This window comes from Aspergillus viridinutans (genome assembly GCF_018404265.1).
Source record: "Aspergillus viridinutans IFM 47045 DNA, scaffold_12, whole genome shotgun sequence".
NCBI classification, from domain to species: Eukaryota; Fungi; Ascomycota; class Eurotiomycetes; order Eurotiales; family Aspergillaceae; genus Aspergillus; species Aspergillus viridinutans.
The window spans coordinates 143,898-165,798 of NW_025091228.1; the positions used below are offsets into that span (position 1 = coordinate 143,898).

At 47.4% G+C, this 21,901-nt stretch overlaps 8 protein-coding genes across 8 annotated transcripts; 4 read left to right on the plus strand and 4 right to left on the minus strand.

Moving 5' to 3' along the window:
• Window positions 1-2,240: 2,240 nt before the first annotated feature.
• On the plus strand, window positions 2,241-4,657 carry gfa1 (glutamine--fructose-6-phosphate transaminase (isomerizing) GFA1; the record flags this gene model as incomplete). Its single annotated transcript, XM_043274056.1, has 6 exons — window positions 2,241-2,245; window positions 2,317-2,387; window positions 2,443-2,674; window positions 2,772-4,165; window positions 4,221-4,382; window positions 4,437-4,657. 6 exons carry the CDS (start codon window positions 2,241-2,243, stop codon window positions 4,655-4,657), a joined length of 2,085 nt encoding a protein of 694 aa, XP_043129991.1.
• Window positions 4,658-5,228: 571 nt separating this feature from the next.
• On the plus strand, window positions 5,229-5,999 carry Aspvir_002458 (lumazine synthase RIB4; the record flags this gene model as incomplete). Its single annotated transcript, XM_043274057.1, has 3 exons — window positions 5,229-5,271; window positions 5,333-5,498; window positions 5,591-5,999. 3 exons carry the CDS (start codon window positions 5,229-5,231, stop codon window positions 5,997-5,999), a joined length of 618 nt encoding a protein of 205 aa, XP_043129992.1.
• A 213-nt stretch (window positions 6,000-6,212) lies between these two features.
• On the minus strand, window positions 6,213-7,365 carry Aspvir_002459 (proteasome core particle subunit alpha 7; the record flags this gene model as incomplete). The annotated part of the gene is made up of 5 exons (XM_043274058.1): window positions 6,213-6,554; window positions 6,605-6,931; window positions 7,021-7,179; window positions 7,232-7,297; window positions 7,363-7,365. 5 exons carry the CDS (start codon window positions 7,363-7,365, stop codon window positions 6,213-6,215), a joined length of 897 nt encoding a protein of 298 aa, XP_043129993.1.
• A 3,213-nt stretch (window positions 7,366-10,578) lies between these two features.
• Window positions 10,579-10,887, minus strand: Aspvir_002460 (mating alpha-pheromone PpgA; the record flags this gene model as incomplete). Its single annotated transcript, XM_043274059.1, has 1 exon — window positions 10,579-10,887. The coding sequence occupies one exon, from the start codon at window positions 10,885-10,887 to the stop codon at window positions 10,579-10,581; it is 309 nt and encodes a 102-aa protein (XP_043129994.1).
• Window positions 10,888-12,064: 1,177 nt separating this feature from the next.
• Aspvir_002461 (isocitrate dehydrogenase (NAD(+)) IDH1) lies at window positions 12,065-13,644 on the plus strand (the record flags this gene model as incomplete). Its single annotated transcript, XM_043274060.1, has 5 exons — window positions 12,065-12,097; window positions 12,302-12,362; window positions 12,433-12,507; window positions 12,591-13,494; window positions 13,557-13,644. 5 exons carry the CDS (start codon window positions 12,065-12,067, stop codon window positions 13,642-13,644), a joined length of 1,161 nt encoding a protein of 386 aa, XP_043129995.1.
• Window positions 13,645-14,329: 685 nt separating this feature from the next.
• On the minus strand, window positions 14,330-15,259 carry Aspvir_002462 (18S rRNA methyltransferase BUD23; the record flags this gene model as incomplete). Its single annotated transcript, XM_043274061.1, has 2 exons — window positions 14,330-15,146; window positions 15,237-15,259. The coding sequence occupies 2 exons, from the start codon at window positions 15,257-15,259 to the stop codon at window positions 14,330-14,332; spliced, it is 840 nt and encodes a 279-aa protein (XP_043129996.1).
• Window positions 15,260-15,886: 627 nt separating this feature from the next.
• On the plus strand, window positions 15,887-16,712 carry Aspvir_002463 (uncharacterized protein; the record flags this gene model as incomplete). Its single annotated transcript, XM_043274062.1, has 2 exons — window positions 15,887-15,956; window positions 16,075-16,712. 2 exons carry the CDS (start codon window positions 15,887-15,889, stop codon window positions 16,710-16,712), a joined length of 708 nt encoding a protein of 235 aa, XP_043129997.1.
• Window positions 16,713-17,353: 641 nt separating this feature from the next.
• Aspvir_002464 (GTPase-activating protein BEM3) lies at window positions 17,354-21,875 on the minus strand (the record flags this gene model as incomplete). Its single annotated transcript, XM_043274063.1, has 2 exons — window positions 17,354-18,027; window positions 18,101-21,875. 2 exons carry the CDS (start codon window positions 21,873-21,875, stop codon window positions 17,354-17,356), a joined length of 4,449 nt encoding a protein of 1,482 aa, XP_043129998.1.
• Between the last annotated feature and the right edge of the window lie 26 nt (window positions 21,876-21,901).

A 21,901-nucleotide genomic window follows, 5' to 3' on the forward strand; every position in this document is an offset into this window, starting at 1 on the left:
ATATTCCATTTAAACACGTTCGCATCTTCCAGGGCTGAATCCACAGTCTTTTGCATGTTGTATCATCTTCTAAATAGATTAAGCAGGGACCTCTAGATTAGTAGCAATATCCTGGATGTCAATACCCCAGGCTACTAGCCCGAGAATCTGAATGCGCAATTCAATTGGATGGAAACCGTTTTTAGGCATGGTAAGGAAGGGATGCTAACCACCAAAAATCAAGAGATTTAATGAAAATAGTGAGTTTGAATAGTATCAAAGAGTTGAATGTTAGAATGTAAACAAAGATTTCTCCTTCTGGACGTGTTGCCATACAAATTACTAAGGGGCTGCGTCAGCAGGATACAGCCAAGCTTACTAGCGGCGGTCAAAACTTTTGGTGCACGCCTCCGTACATTATTAGGATACATGACAAAGGAACAGCAAGGTGCAGAAAGTAAGAGCAAGCCGGTGGAAAGAGACGTAACATGGTTGATGGATCAGATGTTCCCATACAACTCCAGTCATTGGAGGATACCTTAATCAACCCACGAAGTACTCTGTACCGATGGAATGGTAACCAAATTTGTGGAACTTGGACTATTATTTACTATTGCCGACTGAGATAGTCTAATGTTCATACCTTAGTTTACTTTATTTTGCTATGGAAGAGTTACTAGATGGCAGTTCGTACTTAGGTGGTTATATTAGTGTGCTCTTCCACTGCAGCAAGATTACTGATGGATGATCATATGGGGGTTCTTCTACGGGACTTGTAAGATGTTACTAACTTTGGTCCACATATATTACCTTCAAAAGGGGTACGTTACCATACAGAGTGCAAGAAAAGTAAAATTAATATGTGGAACTTAGTGCATGATGTTAAAAATAGCAATATCTGGGAAAATAGCCTCACATTGATGATTGTTATTTTCCTGTCCACAGAGTAGTGTATAGAGTACAGTAGTCACATACCCCTGGTATATTATTGGATCATCAACTAAGAGTCTGTAAGGGACCCTAGTCATGTAAATATCTACATTAGATACTACTTTAATTATAATGATCATGATCTGTGTATTCCTGGATGTTTATATACTAAAAATGCACCTGGTTAAGTTTTTACCTTAGGATGTGATGTTATTGTAATTTTCTAGTATATATGGCAACATATGGTAGCAATATTATACAAGCTTGGAATTAGTGATGTGGATAATGGGACCAGTGGCTGTGTTTCTTAGATCAAATATACTTATCATATTGGGAGTTTTGAATACATTGAATTTTCCTGCAGGTACTGTACTTAAGTTCTACTATCAAATCATGGTAGTTTCATAGCAAGGCTAATGCTCTGAGGACAGAGCCCACCCATTACTACTAGAAAGAATAAAAGCGATAACAGATATCTGCAAGTACTGCGGATGTTATTTTTGTACACTTCCGAGTGGAAAGGAATGGAGACCAGCATAGTAGGCGGCTAGGGAGTACCAGGGGTAGACTATTATTTAGTTACCTGTTCTGTATATAGCAACACTTCAGCTAACTCACACAATCCATCTGCGTTTATTTTTAACCCCCACTACTATCTATCCAGCATGATAGCGTCGGCACCAGCACTTTGTAGAGGGATAGGTAGCTCTCCACTCTTATGTAGGCCAACTGTCAAATGTTTGTTTCGGATCGAGTTGGGGTGAGACATTCCAGCAGATGTGTGTGTATGTGTGTGGCTACGAGGCGCAGACGCTGCAGCAACCACTGGTTGTTGGCCACTTCCTGACTTCCTCACTTGAATAAAGAAGGATGGGAACGCCATCGCTCCATTCTGTAGCAGCTTCCCTGGTCCTGTGGGTGGGTCTATCCTGTAACACGGCAACATAAAACATAACAGCTCCCCCTCCTCTTAGCTTGTTGATCCTATGTCAACTCAACTACCCTCTGCCTTTCATTATCAACCCCTCCCTTCGCTCGTTCAGTTGCTTGCCTTAAAAACCACTCATCCATCTATTCAAACCTCACAGAACATCGTGAACAATTCAACAGCTGTCGATAACTAATATCTGCCTCCACCTCTACCTTAGGGCAGTCTCATTAACTCTATTCCTCGTTGGTGATTGATTACTCTCATCACCCAGATTTCTTGCCTTCTTTCTTTTCCGGTCTTTTCGGTCTCCTCACTCAGGTAAAAAGCTTCCTCTGGGAGTCCTAGTCTTGCCTTACAACTTCTCCGAGCCCATCCAACTCTACCTGAATAGTCTTCCACGATGTGGTATGTCATTTTAAATAGACCTCTATTTCCTTTTCAAGATAATTAATATACGGCCTGTTAACGTGATTCAGTGGCATCTTCGGCTATATCAATTACCTTGTCGAGAGAGACCGTAAATACATCATTGATACGTTGCTCAATGGTATGTGACTCCCCTCCATTTGCTCTGATAGCAATCTTACAGTCATGAAATGCAGGACTCTCCAGACTTGAATACCGCGGTTACGACTCGGCAGGCTTTGCGGTGGACGGTGACAGAAAGAACGAAGTTTGCGCCTTCAAGGAAGTTGGTAAGGTCGCGAAACTGAAGGAGCTCATTGAGGAATCCAAGCCCGACATGACGAAGACTTTCGAGTCCCACGCTGGTATTGCTCACACACGCTGGGCTACTCACGGAACACCCTCTCGCCAGAATTGCCACCCTCACCGGTAAGTGCATCACCGGTCTCAGCAAGTCATTTGGCATTGAACTGGCAACCATAAGTTGCGGTCCGTTGGCTAAACTAACGCATATTTTGTCCGACAGGTCTGATCCAAACTGGGAATTCGCAGTTGTTCACAACGGCATCATTACGAACTACAAGGAACTCAAAGCTCTTCTAGAGAGCAAGGGGTTCCGGTTCGAGACTGAAACTGACACCGAATGTATTGCGAAGCTTGCGAAATACTTGTACGACCAGCAGCCCGACATTGAGTTCACAGTCCTCGCCAAAGCTGTTGTGAAAGAGCTCGCGGGTGCTTTTGGTCTCCTCATTAAGTCTGTCCATTACCCTCATGAGGTAATTGCGGCTCGCAAGGGTTCTCCGCTCGTCATCGGCGTGAGGACGTCAAAGAAGATGAAAGTGGACTTCGTCGACGTGGAGTACTCGGAAGATGGACCACTTCCCGCTGAGCAGGCTTCTCAGAACGTAGCTATCAAGAAGTCTGCTACCGGGCTTCTGGCTCCACCTGATAAATCCCTCCTGCACCGGTCGCAGTCGCGTGCGTTTCTTTCAGATGATGGCATTCCCCAGCCAGCAGAGTTTTTCCTGTCTTCTGATCCCTCTGCGATCGTTGAGCACACAAAGAAAGTGCTTTATCTCGAAGATGACGATATCGCCCATGTCCATGAAGGCCAACTGAATATCCACCGTCTCACGAAGGATGATGGTACCTCGAACGTGCGCGCTATCCAAACCATTGAGATGGAGCTTCAGGAAATTATGAAGGGCAAATTCGATCATTTCATGCAGAAGGAAATTTTTGAACAGCCCGAGTCAGTTGTCAATACCATGAGAGGTCGATTGGATGTTGCAAACAAGCAGGTCACACTTGGGGGGCTTCGGCAGTATATTTCCACTATTCGTCGCTGCAGGCGAATCATTTTCATTGCTTGTGGAACCAGCTATCATTCATGCATGGCCGTACGTGGTGTCTTTGAAGAGCTCACTGAAATCCCCATATCAGTTGAACTTGCCTCGGACTTCTTGGACAGGCAGGCGCCTGTTTTCCGGGACGATACTTGTGTCTTCGTCTCCCAATCGGGTGAGACTGCCGATTCGCTCATGGCTCTTCGCTATTGCCTTGAACGAGGAGCATTGACTGTCGGCATTGTCAACGTCGTGGGATCTTCCATTTCTCTCTTGACTCACTGTGGTGTGCATATCAATGCTGGTCCTGAAATTGGCGTTGCTTCCACCAAGGCATATACGTCCCAGTTCGTTGCCATGGTCATGTTCGCACTCTCTCTGAGCGAGGATCGCGCTTCGAAGCAAAAGCGACGGGAGGAAATCATGGACGGTCTTTCGAAAATCTCAGGACAGTTCAGAGAGATCCTGAAATTGAATGAACCCATCAAACAGATGTGCGCGAAATTTTTCAAGGACCAAAAGAGTTTACTTCTTTTGGGCAGAGGCAGTCAATTCCCCACGGCTCTCGAAGGTCAGCATTACAGTATCCCCACTTGAGGTATTTCGGACGCTAATGGCTTCTGCAGGAGCACTCAAAATCAAGGAAATATCGTATCTTCATTGTGAGGCGGTCATGTCCGGTGAGCTGAAACACGGCGTCCTTGCTTTGGTCGACGAGAATCTGCCCATTATCATGATTCTTACGAGGGACAATATCTTCTCAAAATCTCTGAATGCTTATCAACAGGGTGAGCTATCTTTCCCCCCTGTCTTCGTCTTAGATAGCTCTAACCATTCACCAGTGATTGCTCGCGGTGGTCGCCCCATTGTGATTTGTAACCATGACGATCCAGAGTTCTCTTCCGCCCAGACCGAAAAGATTGAGGTTCCAAGGACCGTCGACTGTCTGCAAGGACTTCTCAACGTTATTCCACTGCAGCTTATTGCCTACTGGCTTGCTGTTGGCGAGGGACTCAACGTTGATTTCCCGCGCAACCTCGCAAAATCGGTCACTGTTGAATAAATCAGCATATCACCCATGGTATGTAGGGATCGTGGATCTGGCACATGAGTTGTTAGAGAAAGAATGGTTCTGGTATCTTTGTTACATTGTTCACTTTACACATTCATACACCCGGTGAATGAGAAGAAGTGGTACGGTTATTGTTGTGTAGATGCTAATCTTATCGACCTCTGCTCAAATTATCATGCTGGTCATTTTGACTAAAGCCGCATCTGGGACTCTCATGGCATTGTTTACATCCAGGAACAATATATCCCTTTAGTATATGTTTAGTCGCATGACACCGATATTCAGTGGTTCGCAGATCAGTATTCTAAAGCTAAAGCGCTTGTAAGGAAGCACACATTTCGCACCTTGCACTCTATATATAGGTTTTGCTGGAAATTGCATAGGTTGGCTCATGGGTACAGAGTAGCTCCCTGTAATTTCCCACCAAGCGGGGAATCGGTGTCGCTGACTTCCAGTTCTCCACAAGACTTTTGTATTCCAAAGAACCCCTCCTCCTAACGAACCACCTGTTTCCCCAAGCCATCGACAACGAACTTTCAGAGGAAAACACCCGTACTCAAAAATGACATCAGTGAAAGGGCCAGGGGCTGCTCAAGCTTTTGATGGTGAGGGATTCATCTATATTCCGTGACGCGGTTTGCTTATGCTTCCTCTCCCTCTCCGAAGGCTCTGGGCTTCGCGTTGCCATAGTTCATGCCAGATGGAACATGGCAATAATCGGGCCCCTTGTGGAAGGGGCAAAAAAAAGCCTTTTGGCAGCCGGAGTACTTGAAGAGGATATCACTCTTGAGACAGTGCCCGGCAGTTACGAATTACCCTTTGCTGCTCAGCGGTAAGACATCGCGATTCCAAGCGCATTACGGAGACACAGTCATGTGTTCTGCCTTCCTGTTATAAGCCTATCTGATCCGAGATCTCTACCAGAATGTACGCAGCCTCGCAGCTCCAGGCCGCCAAAGGATCATCATCCGCAGGAGGGATCAGTGCTACGGATTTATTATCGTCCTCTACTGCAGACCTGAGTAAGACGTCGCCAACCTCGACTGCATCTAAGCCTTTTGATGCCATTATTGCTATCGGTGTTCTCATCAAGGGAGAGACAATGCATTTTGAGTACATTGCGGATGCGGTGTCTCACGGGTTGATGCGTGTCCAACTTGATACGGGCGTGCCAGTCGTTTTCGGAGTGCTCACTGTTCTGACGGAAGAACAAGGCCTGGAAAGAGCTGGTCTTGGCAAGAAGGGAATGCATAATCATGGCGAAGATTGGGGTAAAGCCGCCGTGGAACTTGGTTTGAAGAGAAGAGACTGGCTAGAAGGGAAAATCGTTTAGTCTCACGGCAATTAGCAAAAGTAAATGGCTTCATGACGGAACCAGAGGTAGGCGCAGTTACAACACCCGTCGCTCGACAGGCAGAGAGTGAAAGGCCCCAAAAACACCATTGGGCCTAAAATACGAGTGGCGATAATTAACCCCTTGGCCACCCTAACGAGATCTGATTATCCTTGTATTGTATTGTCGGGTAGTGATCTTCAATTTGCGAATCTATTCCTCCATTCGCTCGCCTTCATTGCCATCATTCTTTGTCGTCTCTTCCTCGTCCTCGTCTTCCCCCTCCAAAGCTCTCTTCGCTGCCTTTTCGGCCTCTTCAAGAAGTTCCCTAGGTACCTCTTCGTGCTTCCCTTTGGTCGGACCGTCTAATGAGCTGATCCAAGACATCTCCAACTCAAACTCCTTATCCTTGCTGTCTTCGTGGGCCACGTATATGATTCGGGCGGCTTCTCTGACGGCATCGAGCAGAGTCAACTTTTCGGAGGCAAGGTCCAACTTCTCAAGTTCAGCTTTCGCTGCCTGTCTTCCCTTGCCAGTGGCCGCGCCATAGTAACCCTTATCAAGTTAGCACGAGAAAGGAAGTTGAACGTCCACAATCATCTTACCCAGTACAGCCCACTGGGCTCGATCATATAAAGACCCGGCCCACCAACCTTCGCACCTGAAATTTTACCGCCGGAACCCGAAGCCGGTCCGGTTCCTACTTGACCATCAACAGCAAGTTCGGTTTCAGAATCCCAACCTCCGACAATAGCTGTAACTCCAAATGGTCGTACACTGGAGTAGAGAGTGTAAGCTTGGACATAACTGCCAAGACGATTGGCCAGGGCGGAGATCGGGATGGGCCCTTTGTATACGCTTCTCCACGAGGAAGCTTCGTCTCTAGCTCGCGAGACGAAGTGACGACCATCTGGGACTAATCCCGCTGAGACCTGGGACAAGCGCATATATGAATTAGCACGCATTGATTCGCAGCAATGAGACGATGCTCCGTCAACATCAAACATTATTGTTGCCTTACAATGCCCACATGGCGATCCACTGTCGCGATCTTCTTATTCGCACCTGGCTTCAAAAGCTTACTCGTGACGATCTTTTCTACCGCCAGGACAACTCCGTCCTTGCATCTAATACCTATAGCTGTCCCTCCATTTTCGACCGCCTTGACTGCGTATTCCACCTGCCGGGTGTATGAGTACCTCCTAGCTCGGCAGATGGAGTATATCAAATACCTGGAAATTGCGACCGTCTGGAGAAAAGACGGAGTTCGATAGATCATATCCAGTACCGATAGATGTCTATAATGGAGTTGAAGTCAGCTTCTTGGATATTTTAACGTCAGCAGAGGAGAGAGGGACTGAACCATAGCTGTGACGTTGGACCGACAACCACAGGTGAGATGAGAGCAGTGGCAGGAAGGTGAGTATCAATAAATGAGACCAATATTCAGGCAGGAACAAATGACAAGTAGAAGAGAGGTACGGTGAAGGCAATGGGTCAGATGTCAGTGATATAGGAGAGGTGCAAGATAAGATATGGCAGCAGTATGTGCAAGCTAACTTGCTGACTCCAAAGACGTGGGTGCTAAGGTAGGTAGCTGTGATCGCGTCACGGGGTTTCTGCCTATCACTACTGTACGTAGGTACAAAAGGTTATTATCACATGATATTATGATGTATATAAGAAAATAATGCACATAAATATGACTAATACTTGCAATTATACTACGTAACTTTGCAAGCCTATCTTAATAATAATGCTCATGGCACTGCAAGTCTTAAAGACCGATGGAAATAGTTCCAAGGTAGTCGAGAGATATCGATATTTTACCAGCTTTTCCTTCGATAAGACTCATGACCTATGAGAGGGTGTGTGTCCTCTATTATATAGGCGAAGTTCACCACAAATCTCTAGCATTTAGCTTATGAGTCTGTTCACTGCGCATGAAGCAGAAGATACCCTGCTTTTGTTGATTGTATTCTGTACAAGCCCCCCGCTTTAAGTAAACTCACCTTGTTGCATGCCCAACCTGTTGCTTCTAGTCCCAATTTCTTAGGCATCCAATGAACTATATGGACCTCTTATCGCCTTCAAAAGTCCTTCAATCTCCTTGATTCCAACCATTCTCTTTTCAATCCCTGGTCTCTGCTTGGTGGTGGTCATCAGTTCGATTCCAGTCTCTGTCTGTCAGACTCGGTAGACAAATTAATCATATACTACGCATATCCCGCCCTCACGCCTGCTTGACGTTCCATAAACGCTAGACGGTATTGTCGATTGATCTCTTTTCTGCCTACACGTCGGCCAGCATTCCTGAAATGTCCTCCTCTATTCTGCACACTTGTACCTTTTGCGGAAAAATCACAGACGTGTCTACCGCGCTAGCTGTATTCATTATGAACCCTTGTTGTACAGAGGTGGGGATCTTTCCTTGCCCATCCTCAGTCTGAGCTCCTGACTAGTGACGGATTCAGTGTGGCCTATCGGCGTCTGAGAGTAATATTGCAATGCAGAGCGACCTTGCGACGCTCTTTGCAAAACAGATGAGCATGGGGTCTGAACCACCAAAGGACAAAAAGGTCCTCCGTCCGATCGTTTATAGTATCACACAGCACTACCATCATTCCTCGCATGTGGCGCGCCAGACAGCAACGGAGCTCATGGACTTAAGTTGATGCATTTGATCGGCAGGAGGGGCTTCATTGCTCAATATAGCTGAATTGTGATGGAAGTGACTCTTACATCTCCAACCCCTTCATCTAGGAGCCACAGTTGGTGTTGATTTCCGTCTGTTTATAGGTATTGATTCTTGAACTTGGGTCTATTAAGCGGTACCTTGGGATGCACCTAGGTGGCGCAACTCTCTCAAAGCCCATATAATAATCAAGCATCGGGAACTTATCCGTACAACCCCATGGCATCGAACAACCACAAGAGAATAGCCCATATAAGTTCCGGTAAAGTCACTTCACGAGTAACTCCATGAATTCACATGTGGTAAGAGCTTAGAGATATGACTTTGTGAATTATGCTTCACTGTATTGCCCTGCCCTTGTTCATCTGACGTTATCAGCGCGGATTTATGCCCTGTATCGCTCACACTTTGTTCCTTTGAATTTATCTAGGGGAATAAATCTTGTTAGTATAACTGTAGGGACTGGCTATCCTACAGGGGCCTGTGGCAGTGGACATGATGAATTGTAAGCCTGTACATTACAGATATGTTCAGAGTGCAGAGTTGCTCACAATCCATGTATTAACCCTACAGCTTCCACTTGGGTTCTTCTGTCTTAGTGGAATCGATGCTGTTATAGATTTCCATGCCCATGGTATGAAGCTAGGACATACCTGGGAGTCCTGATAATTGACATTATTTCCCACATTTTCCCTTCTGCAAGCCCATTTCTATGTTTTGGTTGCTGAACCCCATCAAGTTTATCTCTGGATATACCAGGATTATCAGATCTGACCTTGGTGAAATATCCAATAAATATCCAAATCAGGGTCAGGACGTATCCCCTTGGAGAGCTTGATCACCAAGGTAGTAGGTATTATTCCTGTACCTCTCATAGTGGCAGCCTATCTGGCCACGTACATTTATGCAGTCCTGCACTGCTGGTTATGAATACCTTTATGGCGTTGAAAAGTTGTCCCAATTGAAGCAATCTACCTGAGTTATCCTGCTTTGTGTATTTTCTGGTAATCTTGGGAGGCAGAATTCTAGAGGCCATAACAATGAGAGTCATTCCTGTCTGTCTAAATTCTCATGCTACTGCACCTATGCACTATCCCCAATGACAGGCACTAGTTAAAGTTAAAGAACACTATAATTAGCATAAGGTTAATTAATGTGCACTGTTACTGTGATGTCCAGCACCTGAGGAATTGGATTATTTGACAAAAGACTACAGTCTTGTTTTTCAGGACTTTGTGATATGGCTTCTTACAAACATCACATCTTAATCCGTGTGATTTACCACAGGTCAAACAAGTTCACATAAGTTAATGTGAGGCAAATCTTGCAGCATTTAAAAGGTATGATATATGCCAGCCCAACCATTATAAGAAGAAAGAATGACAAGTTAGTTGTCAGGCCAGGGTGCCATGGGAACACAAGGCTGTCTCGCCTTACATATGTCAAGTCCCCATGTCAAAACACAATATTAACACGAATGATTGAAAACAAAACCTCTGCTCGTCCATCAGCGTTGTGATATTTCATATTTCCCCCTCGAATTGGGCCTCCACGTAATAAGACGCTCCTGCATTTGTCCCCCACCCCAAAATTTCATCAGCCAAGTGAATAATCGTAGCCATGATCGAAGAGAACGTCGGCAGGACATGGGGCGCCAGAAATCAGCCCTGTGACAGCTCGCCTCAGTAAGGAGTCATGACCAGCCCGAGATACTCCGGGGTGTAACGTATCTCAAACAACTGCAACAGAAGTAAAGATCATACAGCATCAGAGAAGACAGGAGGGGTTCGGTAAAGAGGAAAATAAAAACACAGAAGAGAATCAAACTGGTCGAAGGAAGAAAACTCATTGGCGGAAGACCGCAAGGGGTAATACCAACTTTTCCTATTCCTTCTCAAAAGCAGCCATGGAATCAGCAAAGGCATCGGCAGAGCGCTTCACCTCTTCAGCGGCCTCTGCAGCTCTCTTCGCCTTGGCGCAACCCTGACCAGGAAGATGGCACCACGGAGTCTGCGGGAAGGCCTCCGCAACGGCCTCAGCGACGGCACTGGCTGAACGTCTGACCTCATCCGAGGCATCAGCAGCGCGCTTAAGCATGTAGCAACCCTGACCAGGAAGATGGCACCACGGCGTAACGTTTGCCTGGACAGCAGTGGCAGCGAGGGTAGCGAGAACGAGCGAGAGGAGCTTCATCTTCGATGATCAAATGAAGTGGAGATATAGAAAGGAATGCGTCACTGTAGGTCGCAAAGTAAAGCCTGGATTTGAATTGGAATTGACGACTTTGATATCTACGAAGAGATCGATTCGAGGCAGGTCTCATTCGCTTTAAGTAGGCGCATGGTACAGAGACCTTGCCAAATGCAACGCATGGAGATGCATTCCCAAGGCTTGAGTGATTCTATCCAAATCTGGTGGGAAAGCTGTGAAGCAGGTGAATGAATAAGAAGTGTGGATGTATGAATAGATCTCAATTAATAGCAATCACAAAAGCACACCCTCAATAAGAGTCAGCCTTTGTGTTATTAATTCATAGTTTTGAAGTAACATTGAGATTGACCAGGATTTATCCAGGCCAGTTATTCACCTAGAAAATCTGTTATCATGATGAATGAAAATGTGAATAGCAGGTGATCAAGGCACTTATGTGCAGTCAATAGTGTCAATAGACATTTCTTAACCAAAAAGGGCCATCAATAAAGTTAAGCTCCTCAATAAACTTTTGCATCATCTCATTCTTTCAGCGGTATTGGAGAGGTTTTGAGGTTGGTCGATAGACTGCTAGGACATTAAATATACTCGGAATGGACTGCAACAGACGTGGTTAAGGGACAGAGGACTATCCTCTTGGGTACTGCAGAGGCATAATGATCTCTCTACCCAACAAGCCAAGAAAAAGAACTTTTGATCTTGATGCATCTCTGTATGGAGTACTCTTACCTGTACTTAGCTTAGCATTTGTACCAATGAACTGTCAGTGTTTGGTGATAACTTACAGATTACAGAGACTCTTCTTTCTCGTTTCTTCTTATTCATTGTAAATAATCAACGCATTATTACCTATTTCTATGTTGAGCACTGATGATATTATGACACGGAGAGGGGGAAAGATAAGATCGGGCCGTGTTCTGAGACAGGCACTGCACAAATAGTACATAGAGAGGACGGAGGACGGAATAGACACCTTACCTGATGGACGCTGAGATGATCCGCCGTTTTTTCCGGTGCCTCCTTCTTCCTCGTGGCCGTGCACCTCGTTTTCCAACTCCATCCGTTGTTTTGCCTGCGTGTTTTCTCGCTCACCAGGGAACAATTCTTTTCATCTCCTTTCTTCCTGTCCATTTTCTTTTCTTGTCCATTGCCTTGCAAAATGTTCTCCTTGCGGACGGCGCAGCCCGCGCAGGTTAGTGAGACCCAACGTCCGATAGATTGTGTGGCTCGTGGTCGGGCTTTTTCTCATTTCCTGTCCCATTTTCCCCTTCTCTTTCTGGCTACTTCCCTCCGCCCGGCAGCAGCATTGCAGCCGCATTGCAGCAGCTCCTTTCATTCCCCGTGCTTCGACGTCGTGTTTTTGTTAATTAAAGCTAATTTTTTTTCTATTCTGCAGGCTCTCCTCCGCCGCGCAGCTGGTGCAGGCTCTCTAGTGCACTCCTCGATCCCAGCAAGATGTACGTACCTTCAATGCTTTTGCAGCAGGACTGGCTGCTTTCCTATGACATCGATTGACTTGGTGTCCAGCTTTTGCTAGCGTGCAGTCCGACATCTTCAAGCCCACGAAGTATGGCGGCAAGTACACCGTTACTCTAATTCCAGGTACCTATAGCTCACCCCAAGCGTTTCCCCAAATGTCATAGTCGGTATCGTTGACACGAGATTTTTTCCTCTGTGATGCAAAGGTGATGGTATTGGTGCGGAAGTTGCCGAATCAGTCAAGACCATCTTCAAGGCCGACAACGTTCCTATTGAATGGGAGCAGGTAGATGTCAGCGGTGTCGATACAGGCAACAAGCATTCGGAGGAGCTCTTCAAGGAATCCATCGCCTCTCTTAGACGCAACAAGCTCGGTCTCAAGGGTATCTTGTTCACCCCTGTTGAGCGCTCGGGTCACCAGTCATTCAACGTTGCTCTCCGTCAAGAACTTGATATCTTCGCTTCGATCGTTCTGATCAAGAATATTCCCGGTTACAAGACACGGCATGAGAACGTTGACCTCTGCATTATCCGTGAGAATACCGAGGGAGAGTACTCTGGTCTTGAGCACCAGTCGGTACAGGGTGTTGTTGAGTCGCTGAAGATCATCACTCGTGCCAAATCAGAGCGCATCGCCAAATTCGCGTTCGGTTTTGCTCTCGCCAACAACAGAAAGAAGGTCACCTGCATTCACAAGGCGAACATAATGAAACTCGCCGATGGCTTGTTTCGCAGTACTTTCCACAAGGTCGCCGAGATGTACCCTACTCTGGAAGTTAACGACATGATTGTCGACAATGCATCCATGCAGGCCGTTTCTCGACCCCAGCAATTCGACGTGATGGTCATGCCCAACCTGTACGGAGGCATTCTATCCAACGTCGGCGCTGCCCTTGTCGGTGGACCTGGTGTGGTTCCTGGCTGCAACATGGGACGTGACGTTGCGGTCTTCGAGCCCGGCTGCCGTCACGTTGGCCTCGATATCAAGGGCAAAGATCAGGCTAATCCCAGTGCTATGATCCTTTCTGGATCCATGCTTCTTCGCCACCTTGGCTTGGACGACCACGCAAACAGGATCTCCAAGGCCGTGTATGATGTGATTGGTGAAGGGTGAGTCCACATTACTATCGTCTTTTCGACGGTCTAATTTCGGCTAATTCTCACATTTTCAGTAAAACGAGAACTCGCGACATGGGTGGACAAGCCACCACTCACGAGTTCACCAGGGCCGTCTTGGACAAGATGGAGGCTGCTCTGTAATTGCTACCGATACCACTCATCTCCTTTCTGCAATTCTCATGATGACGAAGAAAAAAAGGGTCTGTTGTCGTGTTCCCTCAAGGCCTTGCAAGCTGGTTAGACCTATGCTTATACTTTGTAACACTTACCACCGCATACAATGCAAGAAGACGTCTACTGTATATTCGAGGCGATAAACATGATTGTGGGATAGGGAGTAAGTGTTAGATGCGTCGTTATAAATAAAGGTGCTTGAAAATTTGCTTTTGTCCAAAGTAAGGGTATCATCAATCGGCAGTAATCTATGAGCCTATCTTTGGTCCACGAGCTTCCACACAGCATGAGACATCCTACCCCAGGCTTGACACAGCAACGAGAATCTCTTGAGGATGGTCCACTGCCCATTCCGAACCAATAGACCCTGAGTGGAGCGGCTCTGATCTGAAAGCATCCCTCCGAGACAGACCCATCTGTCAAACAGTTTGTAATCTTCGTGAGAGCAGGAATGCCTTTCGTCGGACGTCAAACGGATATATCGGATGACTGCTCAATCCAGTTCACCGCACAAACAGGCGCTCGGTCAAGTAGTATACAGCAAGGGATCTGTTAACCACTGCGCTGCGTCGATCTAGCAGTACTTCTCGCAATGGACGAGTGACCCGGAGCTGTGTAAATTGTGGCACACAGTCGGACAGAGCATGTAAAGCTAAAACGCAGGACGCCTCTTTCTTCCGGTGTATTTGGAATTTGCTTTCACAATTTTCCCTTTCTTCGTCATTTGTTCCTTTTTTCGCAAAATCCAGGCTTTATCTCCTTTCCTGGATGGCTGGACCTTGCTGCGCTCCGCGGCTTTCCTCCTGGCATCTAAGATGTCAACATCGTTCATGCCTTGGACAACGCCAGTAATATCGCCATGCAGTCCGCCACCTCCAACGGTCAGGACGAGATATAATTTGCCATTCTTTGTGCCAGGGTCGTCTTCTAAGATACCAGCTCCGAAGCCAGCTCTTACAGCAGCGCCGCTAATCATGGTCCGTTGCGCATCGTTCTTCGGATAGAATTGGCAGACAGCACGTCCCCCTCTGCGGAGACTGGAGTATAATCCCTCAAAAAATCTACGAAGACGGCCCTCGGGGCTGACATCGCTTGTCTCCGCATTGCACAACCACTGGATAGCACTGATACTGATAGCCGCGTCGAAGGTGCCAGGCCGAAATGGCACGCCCTGTCCAATATCAGCCAGGAGTAAGTCACCCTCAACATCTCGTTGCAGTGCCACATCAAGCATGCTTGGTGAAATGTCCATCCCGACCCAGGTATGAGGTCCACCCTCCTGAGGAGGAACTTGGGAAAGGATCTCGCCAGAAAGTCCGGAACCGCACCCCACATCGAGGATGAGCGATGGAGAACGAAGATCGAGAAGCTCCAGCGCTCGATGGGTCATATCTGATTGAATGTTACGAATACGGGATGAAGTCGTGTATTTTCGAGATTCATTGTCATCATAGAAAAGATCGGGAGGCCTTTGCGTACGGGATTAGAAAACTCATGTCAGCACCAAGCTTAAGTGAAACAACAACAAGAGTAAGTGTTTTCGCATTGAGATAACCCACAGAACATCCTCTGGACGAGACATGGCTGGCAAGGTGAAACGAATCGCTGATCCACGAGGATATGTATCTGAAAATGCCAAAGGGAAAGCTTTACTGCTTCTTGCGGCTCAGCAGGGTCTCAGTTCAACAGGGTGAGTGAGAATCTTCAATTATAAATGTGAACAGCACTGTGCTGGAAAGTTTATTTGGTAACCAAGCTGCCTTTGTCTCGTTCGCTCTTTGAATAATATCTTGCTACTGGGGGGAGGGTAAATTTTTTTTTTCCTTTTCCCTTTTTGGTTCTCTTTCTTATCCACCATTTGTCCTATCTGATGACGGCACGGTGGCTGATTTGCCCACTACAAGCGCCAGGCCTGAGGCATCAAAGCGCAGCCATCCAGTTGTGGATGGAGGCGTCCAACTTTCGGATAAGGTAGATGCCCACTGTAGACTACCAGACATACCAGACATGACTGGCCACCATAACGCCCAGACGCTGTATTCGATATATCCTTTCACGACATATTATAGACGCACTGACGTTCCATAAGCTCCTCTTGAGCTTTCTTGCTTCCCGTTCGACTCCCTTCCTTCTTGTCGATTCGTTTCCAATTCCATTCTAGGGACAGCTAGACGTTCTACTTCCGGCTTCATCGCCTTATTATCTTAAAATGTGGATCCTACCTCTTGTCGGCTACTTAGGGGTCATTGTAGGATTTACTTTCCTAACACTAGCTATAGGTAAGCAGCCCGACAATGAAACTCATGGTGATGATGCTTCAGTTTCGCAAAACCAGCCTAAACTAGCTTTGAGAAATCTGGAACAGTTCCCAGAACATCTGAACTAATTACGCATTAGCATCGGGCCTATACTATCTATCAGAGCTCGTGGAAGAACATACAGTCTTCGCACGTCGGGTGTTGACTCGATTGATATACAGTATCATCGTCATCCAGATTCTTCTCTTCCTCTTCGATGGATTTCCCTTCTTCCTCTCCATCGTCAGTATCGGCTCACACATCGTGTACGCGAGCAATTTACGACGTTTCCCAATCGTCAAACTGTCTGATCCATTATTTATTTCATCGTGTGTCCTCGTCGGCTTGAATCACTGGCTCTGGTTCCGCCATTTTTCGAAGCCGCTACCCTCATCACGAGTGGGCACCAACTGGCGTCAGCCGTACGAAGTTGATATCGAAGATATGCCAACTTTCACCGAGGTGGCTTCTTACTTTGGACTCTGCGTGTGGCTAGTTCCATTTGCCCTTTTTGTTAGTCTCAGTGCAGGGGAAAATGTCTTGCCAAGTATGGGATCTGAGTACGCGACAGGCGAGCATGTTCCTGCCGTAGGACGTACTCGCAGTGCTTTGTCATCAGATGGAAAAATGAAGAATAAGGGGATGGCAAAAGCCGTAGTAGACGGCGTCAGGGATTGGATTAGCGAAAACAGCGAATTGATGGGCTTCTGGAAGGGTGAACGGACAAGAAGATTTTAAATGTTAACTCTACCACCACCGTTCATAGACAAGCCATAGTAGTCTGCCTTCTTGATTTGCTTGTTCCGATAGAACTTCGCAAGGTACACCATCCTATTGGAGAATAGCTGAATTGGCGATTGTAATAACCCATGACTTTTAAACTGTGGGGAAAATGTTATAAAGTACACATTGATACAAAGCTCGGAACCCTCAAGATAGATACTGCTTGATGTAAGTGTGCACTGGGACAGCTAAAGTCACAAAATGGTGTCCAAACACGTCTGTATCGGATGATAAAGGCACTGACTCTTTGGCCACCGCTGCCAAGATATATTCCTTGAGAACAATTAACATTAACATTAAGTGCCTGGATATAGCTCCGTCGTATGTATGTATGGCTTCGTGATTATCATTCCACGTCCGTCCAAATCGTAATTGACATTAACCTTAATCATGAGAGAAAGACATAATGCAAGGTTATAATTGATGAATAAAACGCACATAATATGCAAGAAGAGGAAGGCAAAATGGTGGGGATATAGATGCAAAGGCAGGGAAGGGCGAGTCAGTGCCTTGGTGGAGGAGGTATGGTGTGGCAAGATGCATGGAATCAGAATTCCACTCGATACATGATCGTCTTATCATTCACCTGGATTCTCTCAAGTCAGTTTGCAAACGAAGGCTGAATCGGGCGTAATCGACGGACGCTTACTCTGATCATCGCGCATAGGTGGGAGACCTGAGCTTTGGTGGTTATATTCCATGAACAACATAGAGCTCTCCCTTCTCTTGGCCTTTGCAGAACGGGAATTATCAACGCTGGGCACCAACATTCTATTCATAGCTGGGGAATCCGGCTGCCGGTTGTAATGTTCCACTGGGTTATGAGACGATTGCTCATAACTTGGCTGCATTGAAATAAACCCTGTGTCATGCCGTAAATCATCTGCCACTTCTGTGGGTCTGCGAAATGTTGTTTGGTTATAAGCAGGCGTGGGCAAATCTGAGAACATCTGATGGCGTGGAGAGCGGATGTCTTCTGGGAGCGCCGGACGATCAACTTTAAGCTCGACTGGTTCTAACCGGCCTTCTGGCATTTTATCAAATATGCTCTCAAAGTCTGTGAGGAACATGGAGAAAACAGGGGCTGGAATGTTGAGCGTCGGTGCAAAGACAATGCCAACATTTCTGATTGTCATCTTGTTCACATCGGAGTTGTTGACAATGATAATCAAAAACTGAACTAGTGCCCGTAATAAGGCCAGGTTTGGTCGTGGGAGCCTGTGAATAAGTGAATTAAATGCCAGGATTTTCTTCTGCCGCTCATCCAATTCTAAAATAGGGTTTGATTAGTATAGCGCCTCAAAGCGAAGTGGAAAGGAAAGAGGGAAGGAAACTGCACGTACCAAGCACACGCAGAAAATCCAGATGTAGTTCACGAGTAAGAACAGTTGTGGGGAGCTCCCGTAAATATTGCTTGAAAAGACTGGCCACAGCATGAACATCATAGTACTCATCACCAGCAAGGAAGTCAACATCCCCTTCAGTATTGAAGCGTTCCTTCAGCGCTTTGACGACCACATTGGAACCGCTTAATCGAAATATACCTTCCTCTGCTGCTGCTCCCTTCGCTTTGAGATACTCAATGCAGCGATAGACAACAGCTGGTAAATCGACGTCAATACCTTGCGGAGCGCAGTGCTGCACAGCCTCCGCCAAGGGTATTCCGAACACAGGCCTGACGAAGTCTTTTCTTTCTGTAGAAGGATTCACGAGTGCTTGAGCTGACGAAGGTTCTTGGCTCGCCTGTAGCTGCGAGGCAAGATCATACGATGACCTTGTGCGGAAACCCCAGATGCTGCGCTTCTTCTCCTTGGTGCTAGTGACGGTTTTATTGCCCCAGGCCCCTGCATCCTGGATCACTGTACCGTTTGTAGGTCCAGATATCACTTTAGAGGAGAGCTGAACATGATCCAAAGCCGGGTTTGTATCCGAAGATTCCACTGCTGCCTCTAATGGGAACATGGGGGATCTCGGTGGTTGCTTTTCGGATGGAGGACCCAGAAGAGGCGGTTCAGCAGGAACAGCATCATCATAACTGAATCCTTGCACAGTATCGGTCAAGTCCACCTCCGCGTTGTTTATTCCCTTGCCGCTCTTTTTGCTCCCACCGGCGAAAAGTTTAGATTTTGAGGTTGATTGAGAGACATGTCTTGCTTGGGTTGAAACTTGACTCTGCGGCGACATGTTCTCTGTGCCCTCATTATCCGATTGTCCCTCAACATACGCCAGGAGTGCTTCGACCCAAGCATCCCTTTCTTCATCGCTCTCAGCGCAGAGCACGTGCCTCACGAGTGCTGATGAGTCTTTTCTTTTCGGTTCCAATATGAGAAAGGCGTGTCGGTATTGGTTTTCAGAGTCATCTTCGGCCCCGGACAAAGGGTTGTTTGGGTTATTTGTGGGCTGCGATTGCTTGCCGATCTGAGCATTGAAAATCTTGATAGTTCCGAGGTGAGGACCACCTGGCGATTCAAAATACTTCAACTCAGGCCCATAGAGTATGAAGTATCGTGCTTTCCAGCCGCCAAAATTCTTGCCCCTTTTTGTCAAATACCCTTCCTTTTGGGGTTTTCCATCTTGACCTGGCAAAGCTTCCGAGGTCGCTTTACTGTTGCCCTTCAGCAAATTTGACTCGTCATCTCGCGGCTCGATTGCATCCAAAGTGAGAAATTGGCAGATCGCTAATGCCGCTCTCTCGTCTACGGGTGTGTCAAGCAGAGCTTCGAAGTAGGAATTCAAGGCCGCACGTCTCGCGTCGATTTTCGCAGGGGAATGACCGCTGAAAACCGATCTATCTGGCAGTTTCATCCACAAAGCAGACGATTGTCTTATCTGTTGATCCAGCTGCGGGAGGGCCGCGACGACTTTCTCTACGCGCCAAAGTTCTAGGTTCTCTGACCGCGAAAAAACACCCAAGGTGAATACTGGCTCTTCTTCGGAAGGCTTTGGTGCCATATAGCTGTTTCTAGAAGGCCTAAGTCGCGACGAGGAGACCTTCACTCGTATCAAAGGAAGAGCGTTTGGGGGCAGAAGTAGACCGGGGTAATCCTCCGACATCAGGCCTTGATATATCCCGGTGGCCGGAGGGCAGGGCGACGGAGGATTGTCCGTTCTCGAGCCATGGTTGATTGTGGAAATAGGCTTGTGGGTAGCATCAATATGCGAAGGACTAGTATCAGTAGGCATCGAAGCTCCGGGAGCAAAGGGATTTGGATGATGAGTAGCGCGCGGGGACAGGGCCAACCCTGCGAGGCTATTCTCTGAAGACATCGGCAGATGTGCCAATGAGTTTGGCACTTCCCTGGGCATCCGGGGCAAGGGAGAGCCTATAGGGCGATCTTCTGGTCTTGGGCTGAGAGGCAGTCCCGGACTTTTTGGCACTGCGAATGCGGGTTGATCGTTCAAAGATGGCGCATGAATGTTTCGAGGGCTTTGAACAGAAGTCAGAGAATCCTGATGTTCAATTGGAGGGGACGCCGAAATGGGTTGCCACGAGTCCTTAGTTATCCCGAGTGTCAGTCCACTGGTAGACGTTTGGCCTGAAAGATATGTTTGTGGTGTCTCTTCTCCAGTAGCCTTAAGAGCGCCCATTTCCCTGTCAAGGGCTGCTTCCCGTTCTCGATCATCGTCATCCCTCGTTTTCCGCCTACCACGCTCAACCGGCAATTCGTCGACCTCAAGAATATCTTCGTAATCGGATTCTGAATCATAAATGCCCGAGTTCTCCATAGCTGCAGGCTGTGCTTGTCCCAGCTTCAGTGGGGCAGGAGGAGGCTTGCGGGAAGGATGAGGAAGTCTCTGTTGTCTATCCTCAGCTGGGAGGGTCTCGTTCAGAGCTGAGCTAGAACTGGCCAAGGAAGTTGGGCTCGCTGCTGACATTTCTTTCCGCGAGTAAGCGAGCGATTGCGAATTTAATTGCTGATCGAACTCCTCTGTTTGTCCAGGTCGCGCGTTGTCAAACTCAGTGGTCAATGTCGTATTCAGGCGCGGAGAGCCTGGTCCGGCAGGAGACAGACGATCTGTTTTCGCCCTCGGGGCGAGAACGGGGCTGTCGCAGAGATCCTGCATGCCCACATTCGTGCTCTTCGCCTCTGATGATTCGCCCTGGGCCTGTTCTTGCTTTGATAGATCATGACTGACACGGATGGCCCCATTATCGGCACCTCGAGACTGAACAATGTGATCATTATTGGATGGCACCGGAGGTATAGAATTCTGTAGTTCTTTGGCATTTTTCTTATATCGCTCCTTCTCTTTCAAGGCACGCTCAAGATCCTTATTCAGGCCAAGTATCAAAGTCCGCTGCTTGTCCACCAGTCTCCAGAGTTGCGCATTCTGAGAGGCTGCATGATGCTTCTCCTTCAGAAGGTGTATGATAACAGCCTCGGGCGATCCCGCGGTTGCTATAAGGTGATCGATGTCGGCTTGGCTGACCGCGCTAGCATCGAACGACGACTTATGGTGTTGAGATGCTGACGACAGAGAAGAGATTGCAGAATCAATTGATGAAGTGCGGGGCATAATACGGTGCCCCGGTGTTCTGTCCCCAGACATTGATTGCAAGGAGTCCAGTAGTGATACTGGAGATGATGTCGTTGACTGCACCGAGTCGCCTGTATCCGATAATTTGCGTGCTCCGATGTCGTTTTCTATCGCAGTCATACCTCTACCATGCTGTTTCAGGTCACCACGCGCCCTATCGCCTGCCGACGATGTGGTCGACTTCTGGCCAGAACCGGATGGTTTTGAGGGCAATGCAGCAAATGCAGCATGGGCTATCCGGCTGGTCGAAGAATGGTTGGGCGGCGGAGCTGTTTTAACGGATGATCGAGGAGATACAGGACTCTGTAACAAGCTGAAATTGTCTTGACGGTCTTCTCGACAACAGTCACTTGTATTCAAGGGGGAGGGCGTTGGTTTGCGGGGGGCAGTAACAGCGACAACCCCAGGACGTAAGGGCTGGGTGTCGGCTCGCGCAACTAAGTAGTCACGAGGAATAAAATTTCCTGTCAACGGGGAACGTGGGAATTCTGCATCCCTCGTCTTGGGTGAAACGGAGTACGCTGCAGATGGCTGGTCGGGACTGGGATTGTTGTCGCTGCCGTGCCGAAGCTGCGACATGGCGAGCTCGTTAAGGAGTCGAAGCT